The sequence below is a fragment of the Panthera onca genome, chromosome A1 (assembly GCF_046562875.1).
Source record: "Panthera onca isolate mPanOnc1 chromosome A1, mPanOnc1 haplotype 2, whole genome shotgun sequence".
Classification (NCBI taxonomy): domain Eukaryota; kingdom Metazoa; phylum Chordata; class Mammalia; order Carnivora; family Felidae; genus Panthera; species Panthera onca.
The window spans coordinates 154,167,539-154,188,187 of record NC_138339.1 but is presented as its reverse complement, the minus strand read 5'-3'; the positions used below and the strand labels follow the sequence as shown (position 1 = coordinate 154,188,187).

The 20,649-nt window shown below is 38.1% G+C and overlaps 1 protein-coding gene and 1 pseudogene across 1 annotated transcript; both read right to left on the bottom strand.

The window, feature by feature from the left end:
- Positions 1-838: 838 nt before the first annotated feature.
- On the bottom strand, positions 839-17,943 carry LOC132680505 (olfactory receptor 2A12-like; annotated as a pseudogene).
- An 8-nt stretch (positions 17,944-17,951) lies between these two features.
- On the bottom strand, positions 17,952-18,557 carry LOC144613177 (olfactory receptor 6J1-like). The gene has a single exon (XM_078434604.2). The coding sequence runs from the start codon at positions 18,555-18,557 to the stop codon at positions 17,952-17,954; it is 606 nt and encodes a 201-aa protein (XP_078290730.1).
- Positions 18,558-20,649: the final 2,092 nt, after the last annotated feature.

Genomic DNA, 20,649 nt, shown 5'->3' with positions numbered 1-20,649 from the left:
GGCTAACAGACACATGAAAAGAAGCTCAACATCATTCATCATAAGGAAACTTACATAAAAACTACAGTGATATATCACCACACAGCTGTCAAATGCAAACTGGTTCACCCACTCTGAAAACTGTATGGAGTTCCCTAAAAATTGAAAAGCAATACTATCCTAAGATCCAAAAATAGCACAACTAAGTATTTACCTAAAGAATACAAAAATACTAATTTGAAGGGATGTCTGCACCCTGATATTTATAACAGTATTATCTGCAATAGCTAAACTATGGAAAGAAACCAAATGTCCATCCACTGATGAATGGCTAAAGAAGATGTATGATATACATTATATATCAAGGAATATTACTCAGGCATAAAAAAGAATGAAATCTTGTTATTTGCAACAATGTGGATAGAACTAGAGCGTATCATGCTAAGCAAAATTAGTCAGTCAGAGAAAGATACATACCATGTGATTTAACTCACACTTGGAATTTAAGAAACAAAAGAAACCATCATGGGGAAAAAATAGAAAAGCAAACCAAGAAACAGACTCTTAACTATAGAAAACAAACTAATGGTTACAAGAGAGGACGTGGGTGGGGGTGGATAAATCGCTAATGGGGATTAAGGAGTGTAATTTTGATAAGTACATGGTTTTGTATGTAAGTTTCAATAACTAAATTTCATACCAAAGACTAACATTATACTGTTATGTTAACTGACTAGAATTTAAATGAAACTTTAAAAATAATAATATTATTTTTTGAAAAAATATTATTCTATTTTTGTGGTTCTAAAAGTCAGGTAATCCAAATAAAATGCATTTTACTTTGTTTCATTTATTAAAATTATATATAATTGTTGTTTCTGCTCAAGAATCTCCATAAAACTACTTTCATTTCCTTATTTCTCAAGCTATAAATAAAAGGATTCAACATAGGGTTGATGACCAAATAGAACAAGATCAAGATCAGTTTGTCTCCCTCTACTGAATAGAGAGATTTGGGCTTCATGTTACCGATCCATCCTGTTCCATAATATATGGTCATCACAATAAGGAGGGAAGTACATGTGGAGATCTTTGTTGTTGTTGCTGGTTTCGCTTACTTGATTGTATTTTCATCATGGCCACCAGAAAGTGAAGGTAGGAGAGTATAATGAGGAGGAAGGGGAATAACAATGTCTTAGCCCTACCTATGACCATCACGGTCTTCTGCAGAAATATATGAGTACAGAGCATGTGAAGAAGAATAGGCAATTCACAGACAAGGTAGTCAAGAACATATGGACCACAAAGTAGGAGGATTGTGAAGTAGAGAGGCACCACTGAGGCAAAAATACTGATGTCTAGGCTCCCATAGGCAATGCCACAAACACAGAGCAGTTGAACCAGATGAACAGATATTTCAGTGGGTAACAAATGACCATGTAGCAATCAATCCAAAACTATCAATACAAGGAGAAAGCACTCAGTTGCCTCCTTCTGGTCAAAGCAGAAATAATATATGACTTTTCTGCTTGTAACACACACCTTGGGGACAACAAGTATATTAAAAATATGTTGATAAAATCCAGATAGAGAGGCAGAAATCCATGCATATCTGCACAATGGAGTTCAGAATGACTAAGGTGATAATGGCTGTGTGAGTCTCACACCATCAAATGCAAACCTCATTACAAATATGGCTTGAATTGGAATGACAAGTTTTTGTGGAATTTCATTGGACATACATATTATTTAGACAAAAGCAGAATTCTATCAGTTCAGCTATAATCCAACCACTAACACATTTTAGAGAAGAAAAGAAAATCATGTGTGTGACTTACAAATAATTTCTCCTACCTCTTCCCAAGTTGAATTAACTGAGTTACAGCTAAAACGTTTAGTAGGGGTGTGTGGTATGATTATATGAACATGTTGGTTCTAAAAAAATCTCATAGGGTTCCGGAAGATGGCGGCGTAGGAGGACGCAGGGCTCACAGCGCGTCCTGCCGATCACTTAGATTCCACCTACACCTGCCTAAAGAACCCAGAAAACCGCCAGAGGATTAGCAGAAGGGAGTCTCCGGAGTCAAGCGCAGACTAGAGGTCCACGGAAGAGGGTAGGAAGGGCGCGAGGTGGTGCACGCTCCACGGACTGGCGGGAGGGAGCCGGGGCGGAGGGGCGGCTCGCTGGCCAAGCAGAGCCCCCGAGTCTGGCTGGCAAAAGCGGAGGGGCCGGACAGACTGTGTTCCGACAGCAAGCGCGACTTAGCGTCTGGGAGGTCATAAGTTAACAGCTCTGCTCGGAAAGTGGGAAGGCTGGAGGACAAAGGGAGGGAGAGCTGCTGAGCCCCCCAGAGGGCAGAGCTCAGCTTGGCGGGGAACAAAGGCGCCAGCGCCATCTCCCCCGCCCATCCCCCAGCCAAAATCCCAAAGGGAACCAGTTCCTGCCAGGGAACTTGCTCGCTCCGCGCAAACACCCAACTCTGTGCTTCTGCGGAGCCAAACCTCCGGCAGCGGATCTGACTCCCTCCCGCTGCCACAGGGCTCCTCCTGAAGTGGATCACCTAAGGAGAAGCGAGCTAAGCCTGCCCCTCCAGCCCCCGTGCACCTTGCCTACCCACCCCAGCTAATACGCCAGATCCCCAGCAACACAAGCCTGGCAGTGTGCAAGTAGCCCAGACGGGACATGCCACCCCACGGTGAATCCCGCCCCTAGGAGAGGGGAAGAGAAGGCACACACCAGTCTGACTGTGGCCCCAGCAGTGGGCTGGGGGCAGACATCGGGTCGGACTGCGGCCCCGCCCACTAACTCCAGTTATACACCACAGCACAGGGGAAGTGCACTGCAGGCCCTCACCACGCCAGGGACTCTCCAAAATGACCAAACGGAAGAATTCCCCTCAGAAGAATCTCCAGGAAATAACAACAGCTAATGAACTGATCAAAAAGGATTTAAATAATATAACAGAAAGTGAATTTAGAATAATAGTCATAAAATTAATCGCTGGGCTTGAAAACAGTATACAGGACAGCAGAGAATCTCTTGCCACAAAGATCGAGGGACTAAGGAACAGTCACGAGGAGTTGAAAAACGCTTTAAACGAATTGCAAAACAAAATGGAATCCACGATGGCTCGGCTTGAAGAGGCAGAGGAGAGAATAGGTGAACTAGAAGATAAAGTTATGGAGAAAGAGGAAGCTGAAAGAAAGAGAGATAAAAAAATCCAGGAGTATGAGGGGAAAATTAGAGAACTAAGTGATACACTAAAAAAAAATAATATACGCATAATTGGTATCCCAGAGGAGGAAGAGAGAGGGAAGGGTGCTGAAGGGGTACTTGAAGAAATTATAGCTGAGAACTTCCCTGAACTGGGGAAGGAAAAAGGCATTGAAATCCAAGAGGCACAGAGAACTCCCTTCAGACGTAACTTGAATCGATCTTCTGCACGACATATCATAGTGAAACTGGCAAAATACAAGGATAAAGAGAAAATTCTGAAAGCAGCAAGGGATAAACGTGCCCTCACATATAAAGGGAGACCTATAAGACTCGTGACTGATCTCTCCTTTGAAACTTGGCAGGCCAGAAAGGCTTGGCACGATATCTACAGTGTGCTAAACAGAAAAAATATGCAGCCGAGAATCCTTTATCCAGCAAGTCTGTCATTTAGAATAGAAGGAGAGATAAAGGTCTTCCCAAACAAACAAAAACTGAAGGAATTTGTCACCACTAAACCAGCCCTACAAGAGATCCTAAGGGGGATCCTGTGAGACAAAGTACCAGAGACATCACTACAAGCATAAAACATACAGACATCACAATGACTCTAAACCCATATCTTTCGATAATAACACTGAATGTAAATGGATTAAATGCGCCAACCAAAAGACATAGGGTATCAGAATGGATAAAAAAACAAGACCCATCTATTTGCTGTCTACAAGAGACACATTTCAGATCTGAGGACACCTTTAGATTGAGAGTGAGGGGATGGAGAACTATTTATCATGCTCCTGGAAGCCAAAAGAAAGCTGGAGTAGCCATACTTATATCAGACAAACTAGACTTTAAATTAAAGGCTGTAACAAGAGATGAAGAAGGGCATTATATAATAATCACAGGGTCTATCCACCAGGAAGAGCTAACAATTATAAATGTCTATGCGCCAAATACCCGAGCCCCCAGATATATAAAACAATTACTCATAAACATAAGCAACCTTATTGATAAGAATGTGGTCATTGCAGGGGACTTTAACACCCCACTTACAGAAATGGATAGATCATCTAGACACACAGTCAATAAAGAAACAAGGGCCCTGAATGATACATTGGATCAGATGGACTTGACAGATATATTTAGAACTCTGCATCCCAAAGCAACAGAATATACTTTCTTCTCGAGTGCACATGGAACATTCTCCAAGATAGATCATATACTGGGTCACAAAACAGCCCTTCATAAGTTTACAAGAATTGAAATTATACCATGCATACTTTCAGACCACAATGCTATGAAGCTTGAAATCAACCACAGGAAAAAGTCTGGAAAACCTCCAAAAGCATGGAGGTTAAAGAACACCCTACTAACGAATGAGTGGGTCAACCAGGCAATTAGAGAAGAAATTAAAACATATATGGAAACAAACGAAAATGAAAATACAACAATCCAAACGCTCTGGGATGCAGCGAAGGCAGTCCTGAGAGGAAAATACATTGCAATCCAGGCCTATCTCAAGAAACAAGAAAAATCCCAAATACAAAATCTAACAGCACACCTAAAGGAAATAGAAGCAGAACAGCAAAGGCAGCCTAAACCCAGCAGAAGAAGAGAAATAATAAAGATCAGAGCAGAAATAAACAATATAGAATCTAAAAAAACTGTAGAGCAGATCAACGAAACCAAGAGTTGGTTTTTTGAAAAAATAAACAAAATTGACAAACCTCTAGCCAGGCTTCTCAAAAAGAAAAGGGAGATGACCCAAATAGATAAAATCATGAATGAAAATGGAATGATTACAACCAATCCCTCAGAGATACAAACAATTATCAGGGAATACTATGAAAAATTATATGCCAGCAAATTGGACAACCTGGAAGAAATGGACAAATTTCTAAACACCCACACTCTTCCAAAACTCAATCAGGAGGAAATAGAAAGCTTGAACAGACCCATAACCAGCGAAGAAATTGAATCGGTTATCAAAAATCTCCCAACAAAGAAGAGTCCAGGACCAGATGGCTTCCCAGGGGAGTTCTACCAGACATTTAAAGCAGAGATAATACCTATCCTTCTCAAGCTATTCCAAGAAATAGAAAGGGAAGGAAAACTTCCAGACTCATTCTATGAAGCCAGTATTACTTTGATTCCTAAACCAGACAGAGACCCAGTAAAAAAAGAGAACTACAGGCCAATATCCCTGATGAATATGGATGCAAAAATTCTTAATAAGATACTAGCAAATCGAATTCAACAGCATATAAAAAGAATTATTCACCATGATCAAGTGGGATTCATTCCTGGGATGCAGGGCTGGTTCAACATTCGCAAATCGATCAACGTGATACATCACATTAAAAAAAAAAAAGAGAAGAACCATATGATCCTGTCAATCGATGCAGAAAAGGCCTTTGACAAAATCCAGCACCCTTTCTTAATAAAAACCCTTGAGAAAGTCGGGATAGAAGGAACATACTTAAAGATCATAAAAGCCATTTATGAAAAGCCCACAGCTAACATCATCCTCAACGGGGAAAAACTGAGAGCTTTTTCCCTGAGATCAGGAACACGACAGGGATGCCCACTGTCACCGCTGTTGTTTAATATAGTGCTGGAAGTTCTAGCATCAGCAATCAGACAACAAAAGGAAATCAAAGGCATCAAAATTGGCAAAAATGAAGTCAAGCTTTCGCTTTTTGCAGATGACATGATATTATACATGGAAAATCCGATAGACTCCACCAAAAGTCTGCTAGAACTGATACATGAATTCAGCAAAGTTGCAGGATACAAAATCAATGTGCAGAAATCAGTTGCATTCTTATACACTAACAATGAAGCAACAGAAAGACAAATGAAGAAACTGATCCCATTCACAATTGCACCAAGAAGCATAAAATACCTAGGAATAAATCTAACCAAAGATGTACAAGATCTGTATGCTGAAAACTATAGAAAGCTTATGCAGGTAATTGAAGAAGATATAAAGAAATGGAAAGACATTCCCTGCTCATGGATTGGAAGAATAAATATTGTCAAAATGTCAATACTACCCAAAGCTATCTACACATTCAATGCAATCCCAATCAAAATTGCACCAGCATTCTTCTCGAAACTAGAACAAGCAATCCTAAAATTCATATGGAACCACAAAAGGCCCCGAATAGCCAAAGTAATTTTGAAGAAGAAGACCAAAGCAGGAGGCATCACAATCCCAGACTTTAGCCTCTACTACAAAGCTGTCATCATCAAGACAGCATGGTATTGGCATAAAAACAGACACATAGACCAATGGAATAGAATAGAAACCCCAGAACTAGACCCACAAACGTATGGCCAACTCATCTTTGACAAAGCAGGTGAGAACATCCAATGGAAAAAAAGACAGTCTCTTTAACAAATGGTGCTGGGAGAACTGGACAGCAACATGCAGAAGGTTGAAACTAGACCACTTGCTCACACCATTCACAAAAATAAACTCAAAATGGATAAAGGACCTGAATGTGAGACAGGAAACCATCAAAACCTTAGAGGAGAAAGCAGGAAAAGACCTCTCTGACCTCAGCCGTAGCAATCTCTTACTCGGCACATCCCCAAAGGCAAGGGAATTAAAAGCAAAAGTGAATTACTGGGACCTTATGAAGATAAAAAGCTTCTGCACAGCAAAGGAAACAACCAACAAAATTAAAAGGCAACCAACGGAATGGGAAAAGATATTTGCAAATGACACATCGGACAAAGGGCTAGTATCCAAAATCTATAAAGAGCTCACCAAACTCCACACCCGAAAAACAAATAACCCAGTGAAGAAATGGGCAGAAAACATGAATAGACACTTCTCTAAAGAAGACATCCGGATGGCCAACAGGCACATGAAAAGATGTTCAACGTCGCTCCTTATCAGGGAAATACAAATCAAAACCACACTCAGATACCACCTCACGCCAGTCAGAGTGGCCAAAATGAAGAAATCAGGAGACTATAGATGCTGGAGAGGATGTGGAGAAACAGGAACCCTCTTGCACTGTTGGTGGGAATGCAAATTGGTGCAGCCACTCTGGAAAGCAGTGTGGAGGTTCCTCAGAAAATTAAAAATAGACCTACCCTATGACCCAGCAATAGCACTGCTAGGAATTTATCCAAGGGATACAGGAGTTCTGATGCATAGGGGCACCTGTACCCCAATGTTTATAGCGGCACTCTCAACAATAGCCAAATTATGGAAAGAGCCTAAATGTCCATCAACTGATGAATGGATAAAGAAATTGTGGTTTATATACACAATGGAATACTACGTGGCAATGAGAAAAAATGAAATATGGCCTTTTGTAGCAACATGGATGGAACTGGAGAGTGTGATGCTAAGTGAAATAAGCCATACAGAGAAAGACAGATACCATATGGTTTCACTCTTATGTGGATCCTGAGAAACATAACAGAAACCTATGGGGGAGGGGAAGGGAAAAAAAAAAAAAAAAGAGGTTAGAGTGGGAGAGAGCCAAAGCATTAGAGACTGTTAAAAACTGAGAACAAACTGAGGGTTGATGGGGGGTGGGAGGGAGGGCAGGGTGGGAGGGAGGGCAGGGTGGATGATGGGTATTGAGGAGGGCACCTTTTGGGATGAGCACTGGGTGTTGTATGGAAACCAATTTGACAGTAAATTTCATATATTAAAAAAAAAAAAAATCTCATAAGCAATAGCCAGAACTTTCCAATTTTATGTAATGCTCCTTTTAATTGTTTTTAAAGTAATATTATTAAAGTAGAGTAGACATAGAATACAATTTTATATGAGATTCAGGTGTGTAACATAGTGATTTGATAATTCTATACAGTATACAATGCTCACCACAACTGTAATCACCATCTGTCACCCTCAGGCATTAAACTCCTTTGGATTCTTAATAATTACATGGAAATTATCCCTTCATCATGCCATTTTTATTCATTACCACATTTATCTCATTCTTAAACTTGACAACTGTAATGTCCATTAAACTTTCAAAAATTATTTATTATTTTTTTTTAGAGACAGAGAAAGTGGGGAAGGGGCAGAGGGACAGCGAGAGAGAAAATCTTAAACAGGCTCCACACCCAGCATGGAGTGGCATGTGGGGTTTGATCCCACAACCCTGGGATCTTGACCTAAGCTAATATCAAGAGTGTGAGCATTATTCCAGTGGTATCACCAGGTTATGGCAATAAAAAACGTCACAGTGGTTAAAAGAACTTTCAGTATTCATTTGTTCACAATTTCTCACTTTTGGAAAAGTATGAAATAGCAAAATGTTTCTAGCCTTAAAACTATGACATTTATAAAGTTTCTGAAAAAGAATAAGCAAGAATGCACATAGTTTTGGGAATTGGAGCTAATGAATTAGTGTGTGCATCCTTCTCGAGTAGGATGGTATACATGTGACACAGATTTGTTTGTGAGATTTGTTTGCTTCCATTGACAGTCAGATAACTCTGTAATTTAAAGCATTTTGGACACAGCACAGAATTATTTTCATTGGTGTTTTCAGGGTACCATTTATCTATTTAATAATTATAATAGCTTTTAGAGTTTGGCTAGATTTTCAAGCAATGAGATGGGAATGTGTCAGTGGTGACAACTATCAAAGTGATTTAAATGTCATTAAGAAAGAAAAATAATAATTTATGACATTCAGTTTAAGAAATATAACTTTTTTCTTATTATCCATTAATTTTTTAAGCAATTTTTAACATAAAATATATGCCAGCTAGATGACTGGCAAGTAGTGAAAAAGTAAAAGTAATTTATAAAAGTCAAACAGAAATCTTCAATTCTAATGGGAAAATAAACCTCAAAATAAAAGATAGTATTATTTGACATAGATTTAAAATAACTATGGATTAAATGTTTAAGAAGTTAGAGGACAAATTTGGGATACTGAAAAAAATGAAAATTATACAATGGGAAAGAAAGTAAAATACAGAAGTCAATAATGAAACAATTGAATTAAAAACCCAATGGATAAGATTTACTTCAATCTCAACCAAATTCAAGCATAATTTTTGGGGAAATTAACAAGCTAATTATGAAATATGTATTTAAAAAAGTAAGAAAAATGGAAAGAATTGTGGAAAAAATTAAGTGAAATCTGTCAGATGTAGAAATCTTGAGTCAGATACGTAACTGACTCATCTACCCAGGAAACACTTGAAAATAATTTAAAAAGTTGATTTTAAATGCTATTGCTTAAAAAACAGCAATTATTTGAGGTAATGAAAGTGTCAGCTAACATTATTGCGGTAATCACTTCTCAATGTATAAGTTTATCATATCATCATGTTATGCACCTTAAAGTTACATACGTTATATCAATAATATTTCAGTAAAGCTGGGGAAACTTATGAAAGATACAGGAAAAAATATATTACCTGGGCAAAAATGTATAAACAAGTAAATGAAGAGCACTTCATTCCTTCCTCATTACATATAGAACAACTAAGTTCACATGGATCATATGACTAAATATAAAAAGTAAAATTATAAAGATTATAGAAGAAGGCATAGGCAAAGATATATTAGAGGTGAAACAACCATTACACAAAAACTGGAATTCCTCAAAAAATGGTATATTGGTAGCTTAAAATATACTTGGCATCATTAATAATCAAATGCAAATTCAAACCATAGAGATATAAAGCTTTCATAGTCTCAAATGACTTTTAATGACTGTTTTAAAAATATGCACAAAACAAAGCATTGAAAAGTATGCGATATAACAGAATTTTTATCACTAGTGGAAGTTTAATGTTATAAAAGCTGAAAATACTCCTTGATGTTTCTTATAAGATGTAACATGTGCCTATCCTATGAAACAGCATTAGACTTTTAAACATTAGTAATTTTTATTAGAAAGTGGACCTATAAAAAGTTGGCACATGTTCATACTAGTTTTTTTTCTATAATAATCACACATCAGACCCAATCAAAATAATCACGAGGAAATAAGGGAGAAACAGAGTAACTCTATATAGCAAGCAGAGAAACTCTATATAGCAAAATGTCACTCAGCAATAAAAAAACCAAATATTGATATTCACAACCATGTGTGTGGTCCATGGCTACTGCAGTGTCCAGGTTTCTTCCTCTTTCTCCTCTGCTCCTGAGCTCCCCACTGCAGGCCAGGTTCTGACACCTGTGGTATGAAGGGTGGCCACTGAAACAGCAGCAACAGAACCTGGAAGATAGCAGCCTAAGTGACCAGAGGAGAGTCAATGCCCAGGAGAAGGTTCTGGCTGGAAAACCATCTGAGAAGCTGTGGGGGGGGGGGGGGCAGAGTTCCTATTGATGGGGCCTGGAGGGCATTTCCGATGGTCTACACACTGCGCCAGGCCCAGCAAGCAGGGCAGTAGGCACTGAGGTCCTGACCCAGGAAGAAGGACTACAAGAAGGGAGGCAACAGGTGGCTCAGGAAAGGCAGGAAAATGTGTTTAGAGGTGTGGCCAGCAACAACACCAAGCCCAGTTTTAGGAAGGTCAGACATGAAACTCCCATGCCATCAGGGCCACATGGTATACAGTGGGGCCAACAGGGAGTGCCCACCACACTCCGTGCCTGTACCTCCTGAATGGTGAGCCTACTGACCTCCACAGGGTCACCCCCAGCCCATCCAGGTTCCGCAGTGCCACAGGCACACAGAGGGAGAAGGGGAGGCTCCAACCTGCGGGGAAGGGAGGAGGCCATGACAGGGGAAGGATGCTAAGGGACAGAGCACAGCTACAGTCCACCTTCTGGGGTACACCCTGCACAGTCCCACTTACACCCAAGAAGGTCTTCTACCATCACAGGCAACTTTGCACAGGTCCCAGTGAGGGCAGCCCATGAGCCTGTGCTGAGGATAACTATTGACAAGTACAGCACCACCAGACAGCCCAGAACAAGTACTGCCACTCAGCCCAGGGTGAGCCCTCAGGCACAGGGCAGAGGTCACAGCCCACTCCTCTTCCCACCTGCATCCACAGAAGATGCTCTGGCACCTCTAAGAACTTCAGGTTTCTGACTGGGAGTCCAGAGCTTGAGCGAGAAGCAGAACTGCCTGAGCCTAGTCTGGCAGGGAAGGAGGGGTGGCCCTGGTGGGGTCAGCCTGGAGGGGCATCCCTGGCACCGCACCTTCACTGAGACAAGGGACTCCTGGCTTCCAGACCCAGAGGCCAGCCTCCCTCCAGGTTCCCAGGGCCCCATCACCTGGCTCAGCCCCGGCAAGGAACAGGTGCACAGGGTAACAAGGTTGTGCTGTGGGGTAGGGGGTGGGGTATCTCCTACTCACAAGATTAGACTCAGGGAAGCCACAGTCCTGTCTGTGGGCTTCCATCAAGGAGCACCACAACCTTGTATTTGTTTTAACTTTGGACTTTATTATTTAGTCAAATTGTGGACAATGGAGGGGAAACATAGGTTATGCACAGAAAATGGCACCTACTTCTGTTCTCAAAGGTACAAATTTGTGGACAGAAAAAGACTTAGGTCCGTGCTAGCATCTGGGAACAGTTCTCAAAGGGCTTACTTAGTTTTATTTTCTTGGATTTTAAGAATTCCTAACATCCTTTTTCATCCTGGATCTTGGGAGACAAATAGTGCTTTAAATGTCCCATATCAGCGATTTTATTCTCCAAGATAAGTGGCATCTGGCAACATAGTTCCTGTGACTGTAGGAGAGAAGGGAGTGGTTTTATAAAAGTACTTCAGGAACTTTGGTGCAAAAGTTAGATGAATTGGCTGAATCATCTCTATGGTAACAACTTTCTGTTCTTTATTGTCATTACTTCCTGCTGACAACTTAATGTTTCCATTTCCAATTTCTTCACATGCATAAAATCTTATGCAAAGGACACCATAACAGCACCTGCAATGTGAGTATGGTCTTGGCATTCATGTGCAAATTCTCCAGAAGGCATCTGACCCCACAAACTGTACAAGAATGTTCAGTTACCTCAAGTTCAGTCCATGAAAACATGTCATGTACAAGTCTTTTCAGCCTTGATACTAACCTTGCCAGTCATGGGACCCAGCCTCAGCCATGAGCTGACTGTATGAGTGCCCCCAGGGGGAAGTGCCTCTGGACCCAGTGGACTCCTACAGTGGACTCCTTATCCTACAGGCTGGATAAGGTGCCATTGTTTTAGTGTACTGAAATTCCATTTGTAATTGGGCTAAAGTTATTCAATAAGTTTCCCTTATAATCCATAGAATGTACAGTGATATTTTAATTTTCGTTCTTTTTTTAAAGTTTGTTTATTTTGAGAGAGTCAGAGACAGCATGAGTAGGGAAAAGGCAGAGAGAGAGGGAGAGAGAGAGAGAGAGAGAGAGAACCCCAAGCAGTCTCTGCACTATCAGCATGGAGCCCTATTCAGGGTTCAAAACCACAAAACCATGAGATCATGATCTGAGCCAAAATCAAGATTCATACATTTAAACTACTGAGCCACACAGGCACCCCTAATTTCTTTCTTAATATTGATATTTTGTGAGTTCTCTCTTTTTTTACTCAGTAGGGTCTTACATATTTTATTATTTTTTTTCTAAGAGCCAATATTTATTTGGCTTGAATTCCTGCATTCTGTATATATTTTCTACTTCATTTTGACTTGAGTTTATTCGTATTATTATTTTCTGTTACCTACTTTCAGTAAAGTATGCTTTTTCTGGCTGTGTTATGTGGAAATTTGCATAACATATTTTCAACCTGTTATTCTGATTAAGGTGTTTAAAGTTGCAATTTCACCATGAAGCCCTGCATTAGGAAGAAACCACAAATTTTGTGTTGTGCTTTTATTGTCAATATTAAAATACTTTCAAGGTATTTTCTATTTTGTTTTTTTTTTATTTTTTCTTATTCCCAAGGTTTACATAGAAATGGTTACTTAATTCTCAATTCTTTGAGAATTTTTATAAACATTATATTTTATTGAATTCTAATTTAACTCCATTATTAGAATATATGCTTCATATGATTTCCTTCCTTTGAATTATGTTGAGAATGATTTATGCACCAGCCTATGGTCTGTCTTGATGAACTTTCCATATTCACTTCCTGAGAGTTTGAAGGCATTCAGAGACTGTCACTCCAAAATATGCCACTTTGGCATGTGGATTGTTTTTAGTTATAGGCTCTAACAATAGCAGGTGAATAAGGACACTCGGACCCTCCTTTTTATTCTGAAAGCAGGAGATAAAACTCCCTGTGAAATGTGCCCTCCTGTACAAGGAGGGAGACATCCTTATCACCAGAGACAGGGAATTTAGGATTGACAAGGCTGTAAAAACAAACCCTGTTAATTCTTCACTATTTCTACGTGTAGCCCAAACCCCTCTGTTTTGCAAATTCTTCAGAAATTCATTGTTTCCTCTTTTGAAAGATATAACATTTTCCTGCTCTGGTCACAACTGCAGGTCTTCATTGCTTTGTAAAGGCTCTCATGTATGTGTAAAATCTCAATGAAACTTGGACACTTTTCTCCTGTTAATCTGGTTTATGTCAATTTAATCTTTAGGCCCAGCCAGAGACTCTAAGAAGGCAGAAGAGAATTTTTCCTTCTCTACACATAGAATGTGTGTTCTGAAGATAGTGTGTTGTTTTAATGTTTAACTGGATCAAATTGTTTGACAGTATTTGGAAATTCTATATACTCACTTATATTTTTACTGATAATTACTTAGTATTTATCAATTATGGGGAGAGAAGATATTAAAATCTCTGACTATGATAGAGACTCAGCAAGTTTTCCTTGCACTTCCATAAATATTTGGCTTTATGGGGTTGGATGTTCTGTTGCATTGCTACATAATTTTATAATTTGAAATATTATGCCTTTCTTTAAACCATATCATTTTTCCAGTATGTAATACTCTTGATTATATCTCTCAATAGTCTTCACCTTGAAATTTATTTGATAAATGTCATTGGTCACCATTTTCCCTCTGCTTAAGATGCCCATAGGATATCTTCTGTATTCTATCCTTTTCTTTTTATGCATATCTCTCTTTAGAATGCATCTTTTATAGACAGTGTAAATCAAGTTCTTCTTTACCCAGTCTGACACTTTCTGTCATTACTTGGTGTTTTGTGTTTTAAGTCTATTCCTATTTAATTAAATTTCTGATTCCAATTTTAATTCTATCTGATTACTTATTGTCCCTTCATCCTGATTGCTACTGCTGTTGTTCCTCAGTTTATCCTTTCCTGTCTTCCTTCCTTCCTTCCTTCCTTTCTTTCCTTCTTTCTTCTCTTTCACTTCTTTCTTTCTTTCTTTCTTTTTGTTAATGACACATTATTTTACTGTTCCCTTTCCTTTCTTCCACTATACTGTCACTATACATCCATACTTCCTACTTGCCTCTTCTTCCCCTTGAATCCACCATGAGAATTTTTTGAAGGATAGAATACACGTTATTAGTATAAATGACATATAACCCTTATAAAGTGGCAACACAAGTAGAAATTTGATAAATTTTTCTACAATTTATAGAAATTATAATTTTTTCTATGCATTTTTCCTCCTGTATGACCAGAATCAACAATAATTCTTTTATTCTATTTTTACTATGTTACTTTTTGTCCTTATTGTTTTAAATTTAATTCCCAGTTAGTTAACATATAGTGTAATAATGATTTCAGGAGTAGTATTTTGTGACTCATTACTTACATATAACTCCCAGTGATCATCCCAACAAGTGTCCTCCTTAATGCCCATCACCCATTTAGCCCATCCCCTGTCACCACCCTCTAGCAACCCTCAGGTCATTCTCTGTGTTTAAGACACCCTTATGGTTTGTCTCCCTCTCTGTTTTTAATCTTATTTTTTCTTCCCTTCCCCTATGTTCATCCGTTTTGTTTCTTATTCCAAATATGAGTGAAATCATGTGATATTTGTCTTTTTCTGACAAATGTTTCTGACTCATTTCAGTTAGGATTGTACACTCTAGTTCTATCCACACTGTTACAAATGACAAGATATCATTATTTTTTATCACTGAGTAATATTCCATAGTTTATATGTATACCACATCTGCTTTATCCATTTATCAGTCAATGGACATTGGACTCTTTCCATACTTTGGCTATTGTTGATAGTGCTACTAGAGACACTGGGATGCATGTGAACCTTCAAATCACAATTTTTGTATTCTTTGGATAAATACCCAGTAGTGCAATTGCCGGATCATAGGGTAGTTCTATTTTGAATTTTTTGAGGAGCCCCCATATTGTTCTCCAGAGAGGCTGCACCATTTTTAATTCTCACCACTAGTGTAAAAGGGTTCCTCTTTCTCTGCATCCTCTGAAACCACCTTGATATTTCTAGTGTCCATTTCCTGCACCTGCATACACTTCCTCTTCCTATGTCCTATTTCTCAAATATAATAATCATTAGTCAACTTTTATTACATATATATATATATGCATAAGTATGTGTGTGTGTGTATATATATATGTGTGTGTGTATATATATATATATATATATATATATATATATATAAACTCTGTTATTGCACATTAGATATTTTTATGGTGTTTATATATATACATACTTACTATCATGTTAATTTTGTGTGTGTGTGTGTGTGTGTGTGTGTGCATATGTGTGTGTGTTTAGTAAGAGAAAGAGAGAGAGAGAAAGAGCGCCAGCTGGGGAGAGGCATAGAGAGGGAGACATAGAATCCAAAGCAGGCTCCAGGCTCTGAGTTGTCAGCACAGAGCCCGACACCAGGCTTGAACTCACAAACTGTGAGACCATGACCTGAGCTAAAGTCGGATGCTTAACCGACAGCTACCCAGACGCCCCACTCTCTTGTCTTTTAGATGACATGATAAAAATAAAGTAAAATTGCTCATATTTGCTAACTTGTTAACCATTTGTGGTGACTTTTGCTCAAATAAATTAATACAAGTTTCCATTTGGAGTAATTTTCCATCAGCCTGAAGATATCTTTTAACATTTTCTGTCATCTACACAGGCTGGTGACACATTATTTCTGCTTTGTTTTATTTTAATAAGGAAGGTCCTTAATTTATTATCATTTTTAAGGATATGGATGTTTGAATTCCAGAGGTTTTTTTTTATTATTATTTGTTTTTATTTTTTTAGCCCCTCAACATGTCTTTCTGTTGTCTATTGCCTACCAATTTTTCATGAAAACTCAGAGATGACTTTTAGCCATTTCTCTACATATTAAATGTGACTTTATTTCCTGTGGTTACTTGCAAATTTTATCTTTAGTGCAGGTTTACAGCGGTTTGACTAGTGTGTGCCTAGACGTTGTTAACTTGATAATGATTTTGGTGAGATTTTCTACCCTTATTTTTCTTTTCGTGGAAATCTGTCAGTTTAAATATCTGAATTGGGAATTAAATCAATCACTATTTTTTTCATATTTTTTTCCTCACAAATCACCTGTTTCCACTGTGGGAATATAAATATACATAGATTAAAGAATGTCATATTGTGATGAGGCTCCCTTTGGTGCTACTCATCTTTTTCTCATTGTTTTCCCTCTATTCCTCAGTTTAGATAATTCATATGAATTGCCTTCATGTTCAATTTCCCATTTTTCTGCTATCTCTAGCCAGCAGTTTAGAAGTATGGAAAACTTCCTGTATCTTGTATAACCACCATTTGTCCTAAAGAAGAATTTCTAATATTACCATTCACCAAATTATTACTTCCTAGCTTGTGCAAAAATGGTATCTTAATTGTCCTTAACAAATCCATATTGCTAAATTTCTCTTATATTTTTGCTCTTTAATTATCCTATATTGTTATAGTGCCTCTGTCACTTTAAATGTATTAGATTTTCATGTGTATCAGTAGTACTAAATTGCAAAACACATGTACTTGAAGAAACTGTGGGAAAAAATATATATCTTTTGAAGGTTTTCATATAAATAGTAATGTCATAAATAAAATTGAACTGAAATGAAGTATAAAGAAAATTAATAATGCATATGTTATTCCAAAGTATGATAGAGTTTATGCCCCTACTAAAACATTTCAAATTGGGGCGCCTGGGTGGCGCAGTCGGTTAAGCGTCCGACTTCAGCCAGGTCACGATCTCACGGTCCATGAGTTCGAGCCCCGCGTCAGGCTCTGGGCTGATGGCTCAGAGCCTGGAGCCTGTTTCTGATTCTGTGTCTCCCTCTCTCTCTGCCCCTCCCCCGTTCATGCTATGTCTCTCTCTGTCCCAAAAATAAATAAAAAACGTTGAAAAAAAAAAAAAAAAAAAAAAAACATTTCAAATTCTATTCCAAGGTGTAATTCTTGTGTGTGTGTGTGTGTGTGTGTGTGTGTGTGTTTGAGTTCAACTTGTTGGATTGTAGACAAAGTTTTTAGAGCAGTCTTATACCTAATGCAAACACACACACACACACACACACACACACACAGACACACACACATATTAATTACAGTTTAATTTATTATGATGATTTAAAATAATATACACATTTCCAACCAAGTGATATCTGAAACTGAGTTTTTAGTAAATACTATACTATTACTTCTATTACTAAACACATCATCATCTATTAGCACTTATAAATAAAAATATTAATTATTGTAACAAAATCTTCAAAATCTAACATACACATGAAACCTGTATATTTGGTTATCAAGTTAAAATACTTTCATAGCAGACATTATTTGTTAATTTACGTACATCATGGGGCTTTGCTGGAATCATGGATGAAGCTGAGGATCCCAGAATTAAACTGACTCCCATGGATCATGTCACTTGGACCTCATCCCCTTGAGGAAGTTCCGGCCCTTGGCCAAGCTGTCCTTCAGAGCATCTTTCATGGTTTCATTCCGTAGACCGAAGATGAAGGGATTCAGGAGGGGTGTGAGAACACTAGAGAGGATAAAGAGGATCTTGTTGAGATGTAAGCTGCTCTTCTGGGAGAGGTGGACATACACAAAAATGGAGATCCCATAGCCCATGGAGACCACAGTGAAGTGAGAGGCACATGTAGCAAAGGCTTTGCGTTGACCTTGACCTGAGGGTATCTTCAGAATGGTGGAGATGACATAAACATAGGAGACCACAGTGAGTGAGAGGGAGCTGATGAGCAGGACAAGGGAGCTGAGGAAGTCTAACAGCTCAATGATGTGGATGTCAGCACAGGCCAAGTGGAGGAGGGGAGCACTGTCACAGAAAAAGTGATCAATCACATTGGGGCCACAGTATGGCAGCCCCACCTTAAGGACAGTGGACGGGAGAATGAGGAGAAAACCACCCACCCAGGAGAGGATAACAAGACGCACACACAGTGAGCTGGTCATAATTGCTGGGTACTGAAGGGGGCTGCAAATAGCCACATAACGATCATAGGACATGACTGCAAAAAGTATAAACTCAGTACATCCAGAGAGGAAGTAGAAATAAGACTGGGTGAAGCATCCACCAAAGGATATGCTCTTTCTGTCTGACAGGAAGCTTGCCAGCATCTTGGGAACAGCACAGGTTGTGGTTAATACTTCACTGAAAGAGAGATTGCTGAGGAAGAAATACATGGGTGAGTGAAGCCTATAATCCATGAGAATCAGCATAATGATTAGGCTGTTTCCAAGGACTGTCACCAAGTAAGCCAGTGAAAAAATAAAGAACAGGAGACCCCCAAGAGCTCTGGTGGTTGGTATCCCCACAAGAATAATCTCAGTCACCAATGTCCAATTCCTTCTTTCCATATTTATGTCTCTTTTTTACTGTAAAGAGAGTTATAGCATAGGAAAAAGAATGGTGAATCATTCATCAAATTAAGAAATCAAGGAGAAATTTAAAATAAAATTTTAGCTACTTTTTATAGCAAAATTGAGCAAGACAATTGATATTATGATTGGGTACACCATATCCTACAAAAATACAGCTGAAGAGCTATGAAAATCAATTTTGATAACTCCATCTTTCCTTTCTATATCTGTAACACTTTGGTGGGGTGTGCTAAATATATAATTACAACTATATATTTTATCAATAAGAACTTTGTCCAGTAAGTGTTCTGATAAAATACACAAATAAAAGATTAGTTGGTACCTGTAAATATAGAAGCAATTTACTTCCAGTGTTTGTCTCATGAGGATTGGGCTGTCCCGATGTTACAAGGGCACATAGAGAGTACAGACTGCAGCTTCAAGCCAATGGTGCATCTAGGTTTCAAGAGCCACGTGGATAGTGGGCACATCTTGCAGGTACATTTTCTCACCTGAGATTCTAGTGCTCTAATGGCCAGTAAAGGCAGAAAAATAAAAATTAATTAGCTTATCCTCCTTTGTATATTTAAAATTACTTTTTAAAGGTTTTATTTAAATCCCACTTATCTTTATAGATTTCAACTTGTCCTTCTTTTCTAACATTTATTTTTCATTGCATTGTATTGTTATGCCATTGAAGTTAACCTTTTCTTGAAATTTTTGCAGTGTAAAATATTACACAAGTAATGTGTTAATATTTGCAAAAGTGTTGATAATTTTTTTATTATGTTTTTGGAATGTCATATTTGATGGGACAGGGTGATGATTAAAAGTTTGTTTCTGAATAATTTTACAGAAAAGAGGGTTACAATGACTTGACAGAAGAAGTACAAAAGAATCCTCTAGTTTGACAAATAATCATATACAAAATAACCACGATAATATAACTATAGGGAGATTATATAACTTTGGCAGAAATCAGAGGCATCAATAGTGATTTTCTCCACAAAAAAAAATGGGGATAGAGATAAACATAATCTACTTTTGCAATAACAAACAAAAAACACTAAAATCCATTTTGAAAATAATAATCATAAATCTGCAGCAATAAGAATTGTACCAATAAACAATATATTAAATGGTACAGTTATACATCTAGGACTGGAATGAAAAACTAATGCAATTTTCCAGAAATACACACAGCATAAAATGACTCAATACGTAAAAAATATAAGCATTGGTATAAATATTTTAGAAAACACATGTGAAAAATTGAAATGTGAGTTGTAATATTCATGGTATAAAAACTGTTATCAATGCAAGGAATGCAAAATTAGACGAAAATCAGATCAAAATGTCATGAAACTATATGACATGAGAGATTACATCAAATTTATGGTAGGCAACTTTTAGAAACACAAGCAAAAATAAAAATAACATGGTAGTAAGAAAAATTGACATAATGTTTTTATGTTTCAGAAAAATTAAATAATAAATGGTATATGGGGATTATTAAAATAAGGTATTTAGAAATAAATGATAAGAAATATCCATAATATTATGAGTGGAATGACAAGTCAAATCCACTAATTGGAATTAATATTCCAAATTATTTATAAGTAATATTCAGTTATAACCAAAATACAGGATTGGGTTTATTTCAAAAATGGCCAGAGAGCGCCTGGGTGGCTCAGTCGGTTAAGCCTCCGTCTTCGGCTCAGATCCTGATCTGGCGGTT